General features: G+C 38.3%; 1 protein-coding gene across 1 annotated transcript in view; it reads right to left on the reverse strand.

Annotated features, from left to right (window-relative positions):
• BORCS6 (BLOC-1 related complex subunit 6) overlaps positions 1–16,610 on the reverse strand; it is a 151,397-nt gene that overhangs the window by 94,426 nt on the left and 40,361 nt on the right. The window contains exon 2 of the mRNA XM_067140545.2: positions 3,479–3,875. Coding sequence (XP_066996646.1) covers positions 3,479–3,875 — 397 coding nt within the window. The remainder of the gene's footprint in view (positions 1–3,478; positions 3,876–16,610) is intronic.

Below are 16,610 nucleotides of genomic sequence, written 5' to 3' on the forward strand. Positions count from 1 at the left end.
ACCTGCTGAAATTCAATACAGGTGTTCTTTCTCTTCTTTTATTTGTTTCCAACATGATTTCAGTGATGTTCAAGGTTTTCAAGAGTATCCTATTGATTTCTTCATCAAGTATATCACAGATGATGATTTTGAAAATTTTGCAAAATACACAAATATTTATGCACTGTAGTCAGGTAAAACAAATTTCAAAAGTACCAATGCCAGTAAAATAAAAGCACTGATTTGCCTACACAGAGCTGTAGGAAATAAGTCATGGATCTGTATAAAGGGAGCTGCACAGTCCGTAGATCTCTGTCACGGCCATCCATCAATACGTCACATCACAGCTAGGTAACATCCAGTTGCTAGGTAACATCAAATACACATTTTATTGAAAGACATATTTATGATAATTTGATTTTACCAAAGAGAAATAACGGTACCTCTTTTTTTTTACAGGTACAGAGACATGAAACAGGTTTAATTTCTAGGAAAAAATGTAAAAATGTGAAGTCAATCCAAATTATTTTGTTTCTCGGGAGTATTTCTTTTGAAGCAGAAAGTCAGTCTTAATTATTTTGCGATTTATTTATACATATCATTGATATTAACAATGTGTAGTCATATTCTGCAGTAAAAAAGTATTTTAAAACCTGCATTTTAGTCACTTAAGATTTCATGGTCTTACAACCTTCCAGACCCAGTGTCCAATATATTGGACAAGAAAACATTTTTTGAAGCAATGACAACAAAAACTATTTTTGTTCTAATATGGCTTATAAGAATCCCAAGGGGTCTGCTAGGCAGCAAAATTTTTTTTCAACGCCGGAAGATAATTCGGGACTGAAGGGGTTAAATAATTCCACAAACACTACATTACCGCCTTCCTTCCCATGAATAGCCGACTCCCGTCTAGCGACTGACACTCGGGAGCCATCATCGGCTATATTCGCTGTCACTCGGCTCATAGAGCCGAACACATGGTGTCGTCACAAGTCCCGCTCACCTTTGATTCTTTGAATTTCTTGGAATGGAATGATCAAGCTAGTGTATTATTGAATTATAAAAGATTCATGGATAACTTCGTGTGCCCAGTATATTCTACCTGTACATCTTTCAAGTACAGTATAGACAAGACTTTCTTTCCCTTCTTGTAGTGTACGCTTTTCCAAAGATCCCGAGCAAAAATATGCTTTCTCTCAATCTGTAATCTGTAGCTTGCGGCAGTCAGATGAAGTCTGTTAAAATGAGGAGTTGACGTTTTTTAAAGAATTTTTGAGTGAAATTATGAATAACTTTGTGTGCTAAATATGTGTTCTACATGCTTTAATTATAGAAAATTTAATTGTCATTTTAAAATGAAACATTCAAGTGAAGCAGTGATATTTACATGCGACTTCTGCATCTATGATATTATATGGGCTTCCATCATAACGATATGATAATATGAATATTTGTAAGTAGATGTGTGTCTATTATAATATTAGCCACTTCTTTATTTCTAACATCCTATAGAGAAAATAATGTGTACCAAGAAGGTATTAGAACAGATTATAAACTGGGCACGCAATAGCATTGTAAGTGTTTAATTATATCACTGAGCCTGTAATTCTGTTCACAATATACTGAGCTCGAGGAAAGTTGTTGACATCAATGTGGCACATCTTCATGTTGGCCTTAATTATATCCTTAAATCACTTCCTCTCACCTTCCAAACAACGCTTACCAACTGTTAACTCAGAGTAAAACATTTGCTTGGGAATGCAATTGTCAGGCATGCGTATTACATGCCCTGTCCATCATAGATGACGTCTTAAAACCATGGCTTCTATACTGGTGGTGTGTGCCTCTTCAAGTATGCTGTTATTTGTGCGTCTATCTTGCCAGGTTATATGCAAAATTCTCCTTAAACATCGCTGGTGATATTGTTCAAACTTTTTAATATGCCGCCGATAGCATGCCCAAAATTCAGATCCATACTATAAGCTGGGAACTAACTATAACTGAATTGTATACAAGGATCTTCGTTGCAGCATTGATATCATCATTTTCAAATACTCAGGATCGTAGTTTGGCAAAGGATGCTCCAGCACGGTTGATTCTAAATTGGATTTCCGAATCTATATTTGTACTTGATGAGAGGATGCTGCCAAGGTAAGGGAAGGAGTTTACTACTAGAAGGCTCACTCCGTCGACGGAGACATTGATCTCTCTTGCCTTTCTCCAGTGGCTGGTTGATAGAGAATCTGTGTCTTACTGGTATTCAGTTTGAGACCAATCTGTATGCAGTTGAAATGGCATTCAGGATTAACAATAGTTCTTCTTCAGACTGAATTGCATTATCATCAGCATACTGTAACTTGACTAATGCTGTAGAAAGTGTACGAGTGTACAGTTTCCCATCCAGTCTATAATTTATGTGTATTCCTGGAGGAAGAATGTCCTTAACCAGCTGCATAATAGCAGCTATATATAATGAGAACAAAGTGGGGGCAATCACACAGCCTTGCTTAACACCGGTATTGATACAAAATGGCTCTCCAACAGAGTTGGTACTGATAACAGCTGCTGTCATATCAAAAAATGTCTAGTGATTTTCCTTAGTGAATATACTTAAACAATCTTCACAAATAGCATCTCATATAAAGAAAATAGAATTCATTACACTATCTCTTTGTAAATAACCCAGTGAAATTAAACTGTCTATAAACTTCGAGATTATATTTTTACACTGTTAATCATGCACCTGACCTGCTCGCATATGTGTGTGCCTGCACATAAAGTTTTAGTTCTTCCTACTTATGTAATCAGGAGCCAATAATTGCAGCACAATCTAATCCTGATCTGTATATAACCTATTGCTGTTTTTGTCATTTCTTTTTCTAAATTTTTTAATTATAATTTTTCAAAATCTGTTGTTAATTTTTCGTGATCTTTTACTGTTTTGCAATATATATCATTGTACTATATTTTGTAATGTCTGTTGTAATTGGAGTGCAACACTGTTACAGACATGTGAAATAAATAAATAAATAAATAAATAAATAAATAAATAAATAAATAAATAAATAAATAAATAAATAAATAAATAAATAAATAAATAAATAAACAAACAAACAAACAAACAAACAAATAAATAAATAAATAATCAGTGTAGAACAGTTTCAAGATGGAAATAAATTTCTGTGGAAAACCATACAATTCTAAAATCTTCCACAAAGCATTACGGTTTACAGAATCAAATTCAAAATAAATTATATACGTATTGAATAGGCGGACCACTTAAATACAGTATTTAAGTTTATTCTTAAATATTTGCTACTTGATTTTAATGTCAGTATGGATCTTTAATAAAAATGAAGCTGTTTAAGCTAGTTAATTGTAAGCTAATTTTATGCAAATAAAACTATATTATCATGTGTCATCTGGCAGAGGTGGTTGATAATGATAAAGACGAGAGAATACAGTACAGAACTTGTTATAAAAGAAACATGCTTACCTCCTTTCTTTGTAACAGGGCTGGAAAGTTTTATTTTATTCTCTAAATCTTCAGCCACAAATAGGACCATGTCTCCTTCGGTTGTGACTGTACCTTCTAGATGAAGATCTCCCAAGGCTTTATGAAATGACTCTACTTCCATATTATCAGCCAAATCATCTTGATTGAAACCTAACCCAAGTAATTCTAACTTATCAGGCCTCTTGCTGTCACCATCTTGGGGTTGTTCATCAAATTTACCCCCTGTCTCAGATCCGCATTTCTTTCTTGAAGTGAAATCCAAATCTGAAGAACTTGGAGATGCTCCCAGTGAGCGATTCTCATAGATAGAAGCATCTGGAGGAGAATTCAAGGAGTCGAATGAGATTTCTGAATACGAGGCTGTCATTTCATGAAGCTGAAAGAAAACAGTGAAATAAATTAACAAATTTCATCATATGCATAAATGTAAATTTGTCATACAGTATGGCTTCTAGTACATACAAACATCACCAGAGATAATGACCAGACCATATCACATTTTCATGAAATTTTGCAGAATAGTAGAGGATATAAGGCAACATACATAAGCTACCCAGACAAAATATGAGTCATCCCCTGAAAAACATAAAATAACTTGATAAGATACACAACATCAATTTTCAGCCACTCACATATTATGAGGTCTCAAAATTCCATCAGATTACAGAGTCCTTCATTTGAACCATTGCTTCAGTTTCACATATTTTCTATCAGACACAAATCTAGAGAATTAGCAAGCCAACTGAGGTGACAAAGTATCGCAGAACATTCATCATGACATGCAAATACAGTAAGCTCAATGCATGCAGTAATAGCTATCCTAAACAAAAGGACATCCATTCATCTCCGTTTTGGAGATGTAGGCTGAAGGGCAACACTTGGTCATTCAGAATACCAACGTATCCAAACTGGTTCAAGGCCTTAGTCAACTGTACCAGTACAAGAAGACCCAGTTCGTGGCATAAAATACAGCAAAGAACCGCATCCAACTTGACCATTACATGCTATACAGTCCGAATAAAAGACCTCATTGAACCTGCGATGCATTTGTTAGCTTGAATCATTTCAGTACAAACAAGAATGAGGTTCATTACAGGTTTTTTTCCCAGTCATTTAGAGAGAAATGTTGGTGCTACAGAACCCATTTCAAACATACTGCTTTGTAAAATCAATTTGAGCTCTCGTGCCAGGGTGGTGAAGCTTTTTTCAGGTACACCTCCAATGGAAGTAAGCTGCATGTATCTTTTTAACCATATATCAGCCCTCCTGACAATCTTAAATTTCCAATAGTATCAGGTATTGAACCAGGACCTCCAAGGATGGCAGCTAATATTTTTAACCCCTATGGATGTGGAAGTGCTGCTTTGTGAAACCTCTGTCAGCAGGGGTATCTTCCGTGGAGCTCTAATTCTTATGTCCTTCACGTGAAGTTCTCTTCATAATGTCCTTTCCAAAATTGGTTGGAACAAACCATCATTGACTGGAGTCATTCCTAACAGACTCAAAACTAATCTGCAACAACTAGACATGCAACACTCCAGTGAAACCTATTGCAGAGAAAGCATTTCTTGCTCACTGTTTTATATCAATGAAGTTGTAAACCCTCTGGACAGTCCACATAAAAACAAATGAAAAACTGGGCTACTTCATCAACTCATATCCATGGGCACGCCCAAACATGATGGTCCCGTTTTTGCCACACATTTACATCTGGCTTACTACCCATTTGGCAAACTAGTAGAAGAGAACTGAGGTATACAACCTCCCAAGGTGGCCATACAAGGCAAGGGTTGCTCCTCACTACTTCCTGTAGTAGGGTTGGTCGGAGCAATTTGGGTATAAGTTACAATTTATTGAATAAAATTTAACCCCCCCCCCCACACACACACACACAAAAAAAAGAGCTTAATATAGGCTGTTGACTTAACACGTGGTGTTAAAAAATTTGTGTTGGTCACACTGTTATTGCCTGGGGTAAAAGTGTTGTGTTTTGGTTCACTAGTGTTTGAAGAGACAGATCGCATTCAACACAGTATTACCGGGGAGCTAGCTGTAATACAGTAATAACGAAATACACATCTATGTATATTAGGCCTACATATGTTGATAATGTAAAAAGCAAAGCAAAGTCATCTCTGTACAGGCCATGAAGGCATGGAGGGGTGGAAAGTAAAGGCTTCCACTATCCGTAACCTCGGCACTTGATGGGGTACAGTGGTTAGCTCTACGACCGGCCACCTTTGCTCCCAGGAATTAACCTGGTACTCATTTTTGGTGTAGGTTGAGTAAACCTCTGGGCCATGTGCTCCTCCGGAAGTGGAAATCTCGTTTCTTAAAATTTACGACTTCCTGACAGGGATTCAAACCCACGTCCAATCGGGCAAACCGGGCACGCATTTACCGCCTCGGCCAGGCAGCCCCTTGTTGATAATGTGCTTTTAAAACATTTAGTAATGTACCAATAATAATGTTTTAGTAAATTACAATTAATTTTTTTTACAGTTCCTTTATATTGCACCAACAAAGATAGATCTTATGGCAACAATGGGACAAGAAAAGGCTAGGAGTGGCAAGGAAGTGGCCATGGCCTTAAATAAGGTACAGCCCCAGCATTTGCCTGATGTAAAAATGAGAAACCACTGAAAACCATCTTCAGGGTTGCCAACAGTGGAGTTCGAATCCACTATCTCCCTAATACTGGATATTGGCTGCACTTAAGTGACTACAGCTATCAACCTCAGTAAATTAATTACAATTTACAAATGTGGGGTAATTTTAGTATACCAAAGTTAAAGTGACAAGACAGTGAAGAAGTGTAAGGGGCAGGTAACAGGATAAAATGTACGCAAGGAAACAACAGTTTTTAACAAAATGCTGGAGGGATGGTAATCGTACATTTTTTCCCTGAGACTGATGATAATGAGTGGACTGATGGAGGACAAATATCAGAATTTTCTTTTCTGCCCCTGATTATAATGAAAGATATTTTAAATTTACAAATTAAGCCTTATTATGTACTTAAGTACTGGCTTACCAATATTTTATTAGGCTTGCAACCTAATGTGTTTTTGGTTTGAATATTTCTTAATTAACCTTTTTTAAGTACCTACCTAATCTACTCATTCTATCCTAGACTACTGTTGAGGTAATTTGAGTTTACAATGGCTATGAAAAACATTTTACTTTAGAGGGTCACAGTGCTAACATATAAATTAATACCTGCTGAAAAATATTATCAAGGTAACAAGCTATCATGTCAGTCGTGATCCAGCACGCAGCCACAGTCAAGAGGAAATGGGCCAGTCATGTCGTGAGTTAGAATGAAAGCTGATGAACCAACAGGGTGTTGAAATGGCAATCAAGAACATGGCTCAGTGTATGCAATTATTGTGGGCTGATGACATCTGAAAGACTGGAGGGAAAAATGAGCAACAGACCAAGCTGCATGGAGAAAACTGTAAGAGGCCTACATTCAGAAGTGGATGGCTACAGGCAGAAAGAAGAACAAGTTATGGTGTCTCTAAACTGTAAGAGGCCTACATTCAGAAGTGGATGGCTACAGGCCGAAAGAAGAACAAGCTATGGTGTCTCTAAACTGTAAGAGGCCTACATTCAGAAGTGGATGGCTACAGGCAGAAAGAAGAACAAGCTAAGGTGTCTCTAAACTGAAAAAAAGGTTCTTCTGATTTGAAGTTTAGCAAGGAGGTATATATAATGAATCCATGCAATCCCATACATAATATGAATGTACAATGATATGGCATTTGTCTAATAGAGGGCTGGAACAGGGACCTGAGACCAGTATTAGTCTGGAATGCCATCTTGTGCTGTTGATACACCTGGATTCAGTCATTGTAAAAATGCTGAATATACTGTACTGTTGAGGTTCAATATTCTACGCCTGCTGAAGTTGCATAGCCAACTGAGCAAGTTTTACTTAGGTCCTTGGAGACAGAGAATATATTGTATATCGTCCTATCCAGTCCCACTTACATTCAATCAGGGAGAGATCAAGAGATTGAACAGGTTGAACAGGTCATTGTAGCTGACAGACATTATACCAAGGGGTGTTGTTTGTGCTGTGTGCAGATGAGCACTGTCATGTCGGAATACTAGGTTTCTGAGGTCAATGATGAAGGGGAGCAAGACCAGTTGGATGATCTGCTGCACTTATCCCACAGCTGCCAGGTTCCTGTTATTGATAATGACAAGGTTCTTTATATGACAATTACAGAACAATAATTCTTGGCTTAGATTTTCAGATAAGTACAGGGTGTTTTAAAATGAATATCATGGTTTTAAGGCTCTGCAGTGTTTATTACATTGAACGTACATTTGTAAATAATACATCAAGTGAAAGAGCAACTCAAACAGTTTGTCCTACAAGTGTTCAATGTGAGAATTATTCGTCACACGGCACATATCCAGTCGATAGCCAAGTTTGTCCCACACCTTGCTCAGCATGCCTGGAGTAATTGTTGCAACAGCTGCTTCAATTCTGTTTCTAAAAATTGTTAGGTCAGCTGGCAGCAGAGGTACAAACACACGATCCTTGACAAATCGCCAAAGGCAAAAATTGCATGGCGTCAGACCAGGGGAATGTGGATGCCATACGAAACAAGCTCTGTCATCCAGCCCCTTGCGGCCAATCCAGAGTTCATGTACAACGTCGTTTAACCAATGCCAATGAGGCGGGTTACCATCTTGCTGCCAAATAAAGTTCTCTGGTTACGCTTCTTGTAATTGAGGAATGAGTCATTGTTCCACCACATCAAGACAAACACCAGTTACAGTTGCTTTAACATAAAAGAAAGGCCCATAAACTTTCCGCCAGAATATGGCACAAAAAAGTTAAATTTAGTGGAGTCACAATGCAACCGTACTATCTCGTGGGGACTTGCTGACCCCCAGATGAGCACATTGTGTTCACATGTCCACTTAGTTGAAATGTCGATGTGAACATGACACGATCCAGAAAATCATCTTCATCATGCAGCAACATATCCTTTGCAAATTTGGCACATAAACCGTGGTCTGTATGCTTTAGAGCTTGTACCAAATGTAAGCAATAAGGACATAGTTTTAAGCGCCTCCTTAAAACTCTCCACACTGACATCACCGGAACTGCTAATTCACGACTAGCCCTCCGAACTAATTTCTTGGGGCTACACGTGAAGGACTCTCTCACTCGTTAAACTCATGCTTCCTTTTTTGGTTATCCGGTACTCTTTCCTTTGCAAAGACAACCGGTGTCTTCAAACATGTTATCATCATTTGGAGGATGACAATGGAACTTAATACGGAAAGCACGGTGCACTGTAACTAAAGATTTAGTCCTTGCAAGCTGTAACACACAAAAAGCTTTCTGTTGCCCAGTCGCCATCTTTGCTACTAGCGCTAATAGCTACTAGACCCAGGAAGCAGTGCATGTGCACACATACAAAAGTGCTTTATAACGGAAGACAGAGGACCCAGTGCATGCACACAGGAACAAACATTTGTAGAACAAACTGTTTGAGTTGCTCTTTCGTTTGAAGTATTATTTATAATTGTAAGTTCAATGCATATAAGTACTACATAGACTTAAAACCCCAATATTCATTTTGAAATGCCCCTTATATGCCAGGCACCTCTCTACAGATTTGCGCTGGACCCACCTACATGCACTGCACATGCCAAGGCAGAAACTGTCTTCATAGCTGAAAACCACAGTTCACTTTTAACTCCCTCCAATTGTCTAGTTGCCGTAAATACCACTGTTGACATGCTCTGCAGTGACCAAGTTGGAGTCAAACCTACCCATACGATTTGTATGTAATAAACTTCATTTTGTTCCATACTGACAATGAACAGTGACACACAGCGGAAGGGAGGTCTACCTATTCAATAATGCCATGTGATTAAATACCAAATATATTTATTAAATATAAGGGCCTAGTTTTGACTCTGTAAACTGGGTAACCTTCAGCCTTAATTACCAGTTACCAATAGTCCACTGAAATATATATTAAACTTATTAACAAATTGTGTTTATTAGCGCGTGTCATGGTTAAAATATAGTTATTTATACTTATGTCCTTGTTTGTAAGAGTAACTTGTCTTCTTTGGAAATGTAATCTTAAGGTTGTTTCTTTCTTCAATTTGCTTTACATTGTACCAACACAGATAGGTCTTATGAGGATGATGCAATTGGAAAGGTCTAGGAGTGGGAAGGAAGCGACGATGGCCTTAATTAAGGTACAGCCCCAGCATTTGCCTGGTGTGAAAATGGGAAACCATGGGAAACCATCTTCAGGGCTGCCGACACTGGAGTTCAAACCCACTATCTCTCAGATGCAAACTCACAGCTGCGCAGCCCTAATCGCATGACTAATCTTAAGGTAAAACTATATGAATACACACTGACAATAAAGATAGATAAATTAATTAATGTAACATATTAAAACCTTCTTCCAGTAATGAATTGTAACGTCTGTTCATATAGTAATATTTCATCATGGTGTTGTTGTATGCTGTGGGTATATGTCTATAATTATGTTAAGTACCTAGGTATACAATTATCAATGTAGTTACAAGAGGGGGCATTCACAATTTGAATGTTGAATAGGTGGACTTCCGATCGAGTTGGAGTGGTCAAACAATTCAGTATAGAGTGAATATCTGGAATGAGAAAGAAAAATAGAAAAAAAAAAAAAAATCCAGTAAACTAAGAAAGGGAAAGCAAAACGCATAAATGTATCAAGAAACCTATGCTATGAACCTTATATTTTGTAAGGCCTGAGCTTTGGAAAAAAATGTATACAACATGCCATAGAAATTGAAAAAGACCACCTTCCTGAAGAGATTCAAGTCCAGCCACTTGTAGTCAATCCTGAAATTTCTGACTCTGAAAGCAACTGGTATGAATTAGAAAGTACACAGTTAAAAAAATTAGGGGAACATGTTTTTGAACGTATGCCATGCTCTAGAAAACAATACCTCACACTCAGGTATATTACCAACTAAACCTTTATCCTTTACCATTGAAGTATAGGCTACAAAAGAACATCAATAGATTCACATTCATTTTCAGAACACAAACAGAAATGTCCAAATAGGAACAAAAACAAAGTGATAACAGTCTTCCAGGGTGGATTTTTATCACAGTTAGAGCTTCAGTATGGTGAATGTCCTCCACGAGCATTTATCATAGGTTGGCATCTACGTTGCATGAGTATAAGTCGACGGAGGTCACGTTGTGGTATCAGGTCTCGTTCTTCAATGAGAGCCAGTTCGAGGTCTTGGAGAGTCTGTGGTGGACGCCCATGAACACTTCTGTCAAGCCTATCTCACATATGCTCGATGGGATTAAGGTCGGGACTCACTGCTGGCCATTCCATCTATTGAATGTCCAGTCCTCACAAGACTGCTCTGGTGATGTGCGCTACATGAGCCCTGGAATTGTCGTGCACAAGTACGAATTCAGGGCCAACACTGTATGCAGCAACCAACACATGCTGTAGCAGTATCTACTCGATGCACCCCGCAGCAGTAGGATTACCATAGACGACGACAAGATCCGTACGGCCATCAATACTTATGCCACCCCACACCATCACAGAACTTTGTCCGAATCGGTCACCTTCCTGGACAACATTTGGCACGTTCTGCTCACCATAGCGTCTCCATACACGTTGACGGCCATCACGCTGCGTCAGGGGAAATCTGGATTCATCTGTGAACAACACAGGTCTCCACTGGCGAAGTTGCCAGTTGATGTAGGTACTGGCAAACAGAAGATGAGCTGTGCAATTTTGCTGCGTTAAACGGGGCACTCGAACAGGATGTCTGGGTGATAAAGATACTTCTCCTAACCTGTTCCTTACTGTCTCGTCAGGCACCGTGACTCCAGTGACCCTCCTGTGGCCATGTTGCAATTCTCTGGCAGTTGCTAAACGACGCCGCAACGCACACATGGTCAGATACTGGTCATCCTGTGGGGTTGTCATACGTCCACGACCTTGTCCAACCCTCCTTGTGAACTGGCCTGTCTCACTGTAGTGATTCCACAAGTGTTGAATAACTGATGGAGAGACATTGAGATCCACGGCAACATGACGAAAAGTCCACCCTTCCTGGATCAAAGTGATGGCCCTTGCGACTTGAACCTCATTAAGATGTTTCATGGAATGTGCTGGTTTACGTACAGTGTGCTCAAATGACCGCAGTAGTCTGTGTACCTCACAACGACACACGGACGCACTACTATTCACTTTGTTTTGAGGGGTCACCTGACAGTTTAATGCATGTATGCTTTCGTTGGCGTAAGGAACTGCCTTCTTTCTTCTCTTCTACCTTTAAGCAATGCACAATGGGGATTGTACCGTATTTCACGTCCCAGCACGCCTACCCCAACCAATAATAATATTATCACACAGGCGTACAGATCCCGCACCAACACAGGTTTTCAGGTCATTTCCATACTCGCTAGACCAAGGGGCTGATGACCATAGGTATCCCAATCCCCTAAAGTACGTAATAGCAAATAAACCAGTATTAATGCTGACAATTCAATACATCCCCAGGATCTGAAACCGATGACCAGGGTTGTCTGAAGCCCCTAAGACGGAAACTAAATACTAACAACCACAAAACCAGTCTGGCGAGAATGTAACATAACAAGGCATACACTAGTAGCAGCCTTCAGCTGTTATCGTAGTTCAGTTGCTCTTAAACATAAAACCAGTTTGGCAAGTGAAATTGCATAGGTAGCGTTCAGCTGCTACAGTAGTACATTTGCTCTTAAACATAAACAGAAACCAGTTTGGCAATGATGGCATGTAACTTGCCTGTTATCAAAGGAAAGCTATTCATTCACAAGAACATCGTATCCCTTTGCTCTCGAAAATAACTTCCGAGGATTACTAAAAGTTTGATATATAGTGGTTCGTCACATCGTTCTCTATTGCTACAAGAAATATCTGCACGTATAACCCTAACACCTTATATGTATTTTCTAGTGTATTTAAAAGCCCACGTTTATTTGTTTTATGTAATATTGTCAAAGCTTGCTCTATAGTGGTGAACTGATGACCGGTTGCACTCATATGTTGGCCCATCAAGGAATTTTTTTTATGCCTCTGGGCGTTGACATGCTCTAAGTATCTTACCGTAAAACTGCATCCAGCTTGCCCAGCATAAGACTTTTGCATTGATGACATTTATTTGTAAACCCCTGAATCTAATTGTTTGTCTTTCCCTAGGAAATTAACGCTGTTGTAGTTACAAAATTTTTGCTTAGTATTATTACTGGTTGAGTACGCAATCTTATAGTTATTTTTTCTGAACAAATACGTTTCTGCATATATATTAGGATTGTTGAAAGTGAACCGGGCATGTTTATCTTTCTTCTTTATTTCAGGATAAGCTTTCAAGGGATATTATCACATATGAAAGCATTAGGCATTAAAAACAATACAGACAATAAGAGAAAGAAAATGAACGAACTTCCGTCCTCCCGTATATCTATTCCCCCTACCCCTTTTTGGTAATAGACCAAAGAATGAACAATAGTGATAATATTCTCAATATTTTAAATTCATTAGATTCCAGAGTAAAGTTTACTGCAGAAAAAGAAGGTTCCATAAATTTTTTAGACATACTAATCTACCACCCGAAATAAAGAAGAAAGATAAATATGCCAGCTTCACTTTCAACAATCGTAATATATATGCAGTAATAAATTTGTTCAGAAAACATAACTATAAGATTGTGTACTCAACCAGTAATAATACTAAGCAAAAATGTTTTAACTACAACAACGTTAAATTCCTAGGGAAAGACAAACATTTAGATTCAGGGGTTTACAAACTAAAATGTCATCAATGCGAAAAATCTTATGCTGGGCAAACGGAACGCAGTTTTACGGTAAGATACTTAGAGCATGTCAACGCCGAGAGGCATAAAAAATTTTCCTCGATGGGCCAACATATGAATGCAACCGGTCATCAATTCACCATTATAGAGCAAGAATTGACAATATTACGTAAAACAAAAAAACATGGTCTTCTAAACACACTAGATAATGTATATTTATTTAGATCAACAAAGTAATCAGGATAATAACCTGAATGATATAATTGATAATAGGAACCCTTTATATGAAGGGATATTATCACATCTGGAAGCATTAGGCATTAAAAACAATACAGACATTAAGAGAACGAAAATGAACGAACTTCCGTTCTCCTGTATATCTATTCCCCCTACCCCTTCTTCTAAAGCCGAAACCGCGACCGTAAGCGACACGCCTCCTCCCCACTCCACAGCCTTGCCTCCCCCCAAAGGTGGAGCAAGCTTTGGAACACAGACATCATTACTTCACAACACGGAAGGCTTTATCAGCCGTCGCTCCTTCAAGGACACAGTACATCTTGTCAACAACAAGGTAACACGCTTTTAAAAGCAATCTCCCATTTTATTTCATTTCAGATTTTGGGGAAGCTCTTTTAATAATAGTATGACAGCAATCAGCTTCAGGGATCCTGAATTAATTGAATTCAAGAGACACTTTTATACAATTAAAACAAACAACATTTGCCTTGGAAGGAACAAATGAAGAGAACATCCTTGTAAAATATACAACAGTGACAAAGGAAAATTACTTTTCAAAAACTTTTTATCAGTAGATAAGCAGAATATCATATATCATAGTGAAAAAGTGCTGGAAACAAAAACATTTTTTATAACATGTGTTCAAATGAATAGATATAGTTTTAAAAATAGACTAAAATACGTAAATTCATTTTCCCTTCCATTTCACCAACCCATTCACCCACCCACATTGATTTTAATTTATTTTAATTTTTAAATTCATGTAGATTTTAAGTAAAACATGGTACTTATTAAGATGTTCTTAAGAAAATAAATACTTTGTAATTTCACCTAAGCATTGTAATACAGCTGAAGATGTTCCAAATGGAATGAAATATTACTGTATATGATTAATTTATTTGCTTAATGCAAATATAAGTATCAAAAAAGTGGAAATTTACTGTTATTGATTCATTGCTTAAGCTAAGACCAACAATGGCGTAAGTCTCAACGGTATCCTTCTTGTAGGGCAATCTATGCAAGAAGATCTCTTCTCAATAATCATCCATTTTCAAACTCGACAAATAGCATACACAGCGCACATAGAAAATACGTATCGTCAGGTGAACATCAACCCTAAGAATTACAAGTTACAATCTATACTCTGAGGCCACAAGAACCAATTACAACATATGCTCTCACAACTGTAACCTACAGAATAGCATCTTCAGCATTCCTCGCCATAAGATGCGTGAAGAAACTCACCGAAGAAGGAGGTACCGACTTAGCTCATGCAGAAAAGGTCATAAATCAAGACTTCTATGTAGACGACCGTATTTCCGGCTCGGATGAATTACAGGAAGCAATAAAAATTTGTGAAGAATTACAAATCCTTTTCAATTGGAAAGGTTTCAACCTAAAGAAATGGAGCTCCAACTGCCCAGACTTGCTGAATTCAATTTCAGCTCACCTCAGACAGACGCAACCAAATCTGCTTATAAGATGATGAAGATAATGATATATTAAAAACATTTGGCCTCATCTGGAAACCAGCTCAGAATCAATTTCAAGTCATATGTAACCTAAGGAAAGAATATTAACAGCATACAGCCACTTTGACAAAATGCATGGTTCTATCCATAATTTCATCCATCTTCGATCCATTAGGATTTCTATCCCCAGTTGTTATACTATGTAAGATATTCATGCAACGTCTATGGCAATCAAGTCACTCATGGGATGATCCGTTGAACACAGACCTCATCAGTCAATGGCATGCTCGGTATTTTCAACTTCTTTCTATAAATACAATTAGTATAGTGTGACTGGTTTTCGGTGAAGGTATACCACTGAACATCCAAATCCATGACTTTGTGATGTTTCTGAGAAGGCCTATGGTGCATGTGCATATGTCAGATCTTGTAGCAATGAAGGTCGAGTGACAACAATGCTGCTCTGTGCTAAATCCAAGGTAGTACTGCTAAAACAAATCTCTCTCCCATGTCTGGAGCTTAGCAGGGCCCTTCTCTTAACAAGACTACTCAAGAAAACATTAAGGGCTGTGAGTTTGAACTTGACAAGATTCAGCTGCAGACAGACTCCACATTAGTACTGTTGTAGCTATCTTCCTGTCCTACCAAATGGAAAACATTCGTCACCAACTGGATTTCTGAAATTCAGGAAACTACACCAATTACCAAGTGGCGCTATGAGCCATCCATGGACAATCCTGCTAACTTAGTATCCAGAGGACTACAAATGAAAGTAATCATCATCGAACTTTGGTGGCATGGTCCTAAATGGTAGAGTCAAGATCCTTCGAGGTGGCCACAATCAAAATATCCTGTTCACACCAATCTCCCAGAGCAAAGAATTCCACTAACTCTTCTTACTGCCATGCACGATCTATTCTTAACAAAATTTTCAAGTTACTGGGCGAGTTGGCGCTGTGGTTGGAGCATGCAGCTGTGAGGTCGCATCTGGGAGATAGTGGGTTCGAACCCCACTGTCGGCAGCCCTGAAGATGGTTTTCCGTGGTTTCCCATTTTCACACCAGACAAATGCTGGGGCTGTACCTTAATTAAGGCCATGGCCGCTTCCTTCCCATTCCTAGGCCTTTCCTGCCCCATCGTCGCCATAAGACCTATCTGAGTCGGTGCGATGTAAAAGAACTAGAAAAAAAAATTCAAGATTACATAAACTACAATAGTTGCTTACTGTTTATGATTTACCTTATCTCAAATTGTCATAAACAATCCATGGAGTGATATTCATGTCCACTATCTGTATTAGAAATGTTGCATTAAAATTATGCAAGAAGTTGCATATCCTCAAGAACTTGCATTGCTCAAGTTGTCAACTCGTATTAACACTTTAAACACAATCATGGATCAAGAGGGCATTCTTTGTGTTGGCAGAAGAGTCAGAGCTCCAGATCATTCTGCATCCATACAAAGCTAACCATCATGGCAGAACACCTTCGACTACTTCATGCTGGCACTCAGCTCTTAATCAATCACACCTTTGAGAGAAAAATTTT

Source organism: Anabrus simplex, chromosome 2, assembly GCF_040414725.1.
Source record: "Anabrus simplex isolate iqAnaSimp1 chromosome 2, ASM4041472v1, whole genome shotgun sequence".
Classification (NCBI taxonomy): Eukaryota; Metazoa; Arthropoda; class Insecta; order Orthoptera; family Tettigoniidae; genus Anabrus; species Anabrus simplex.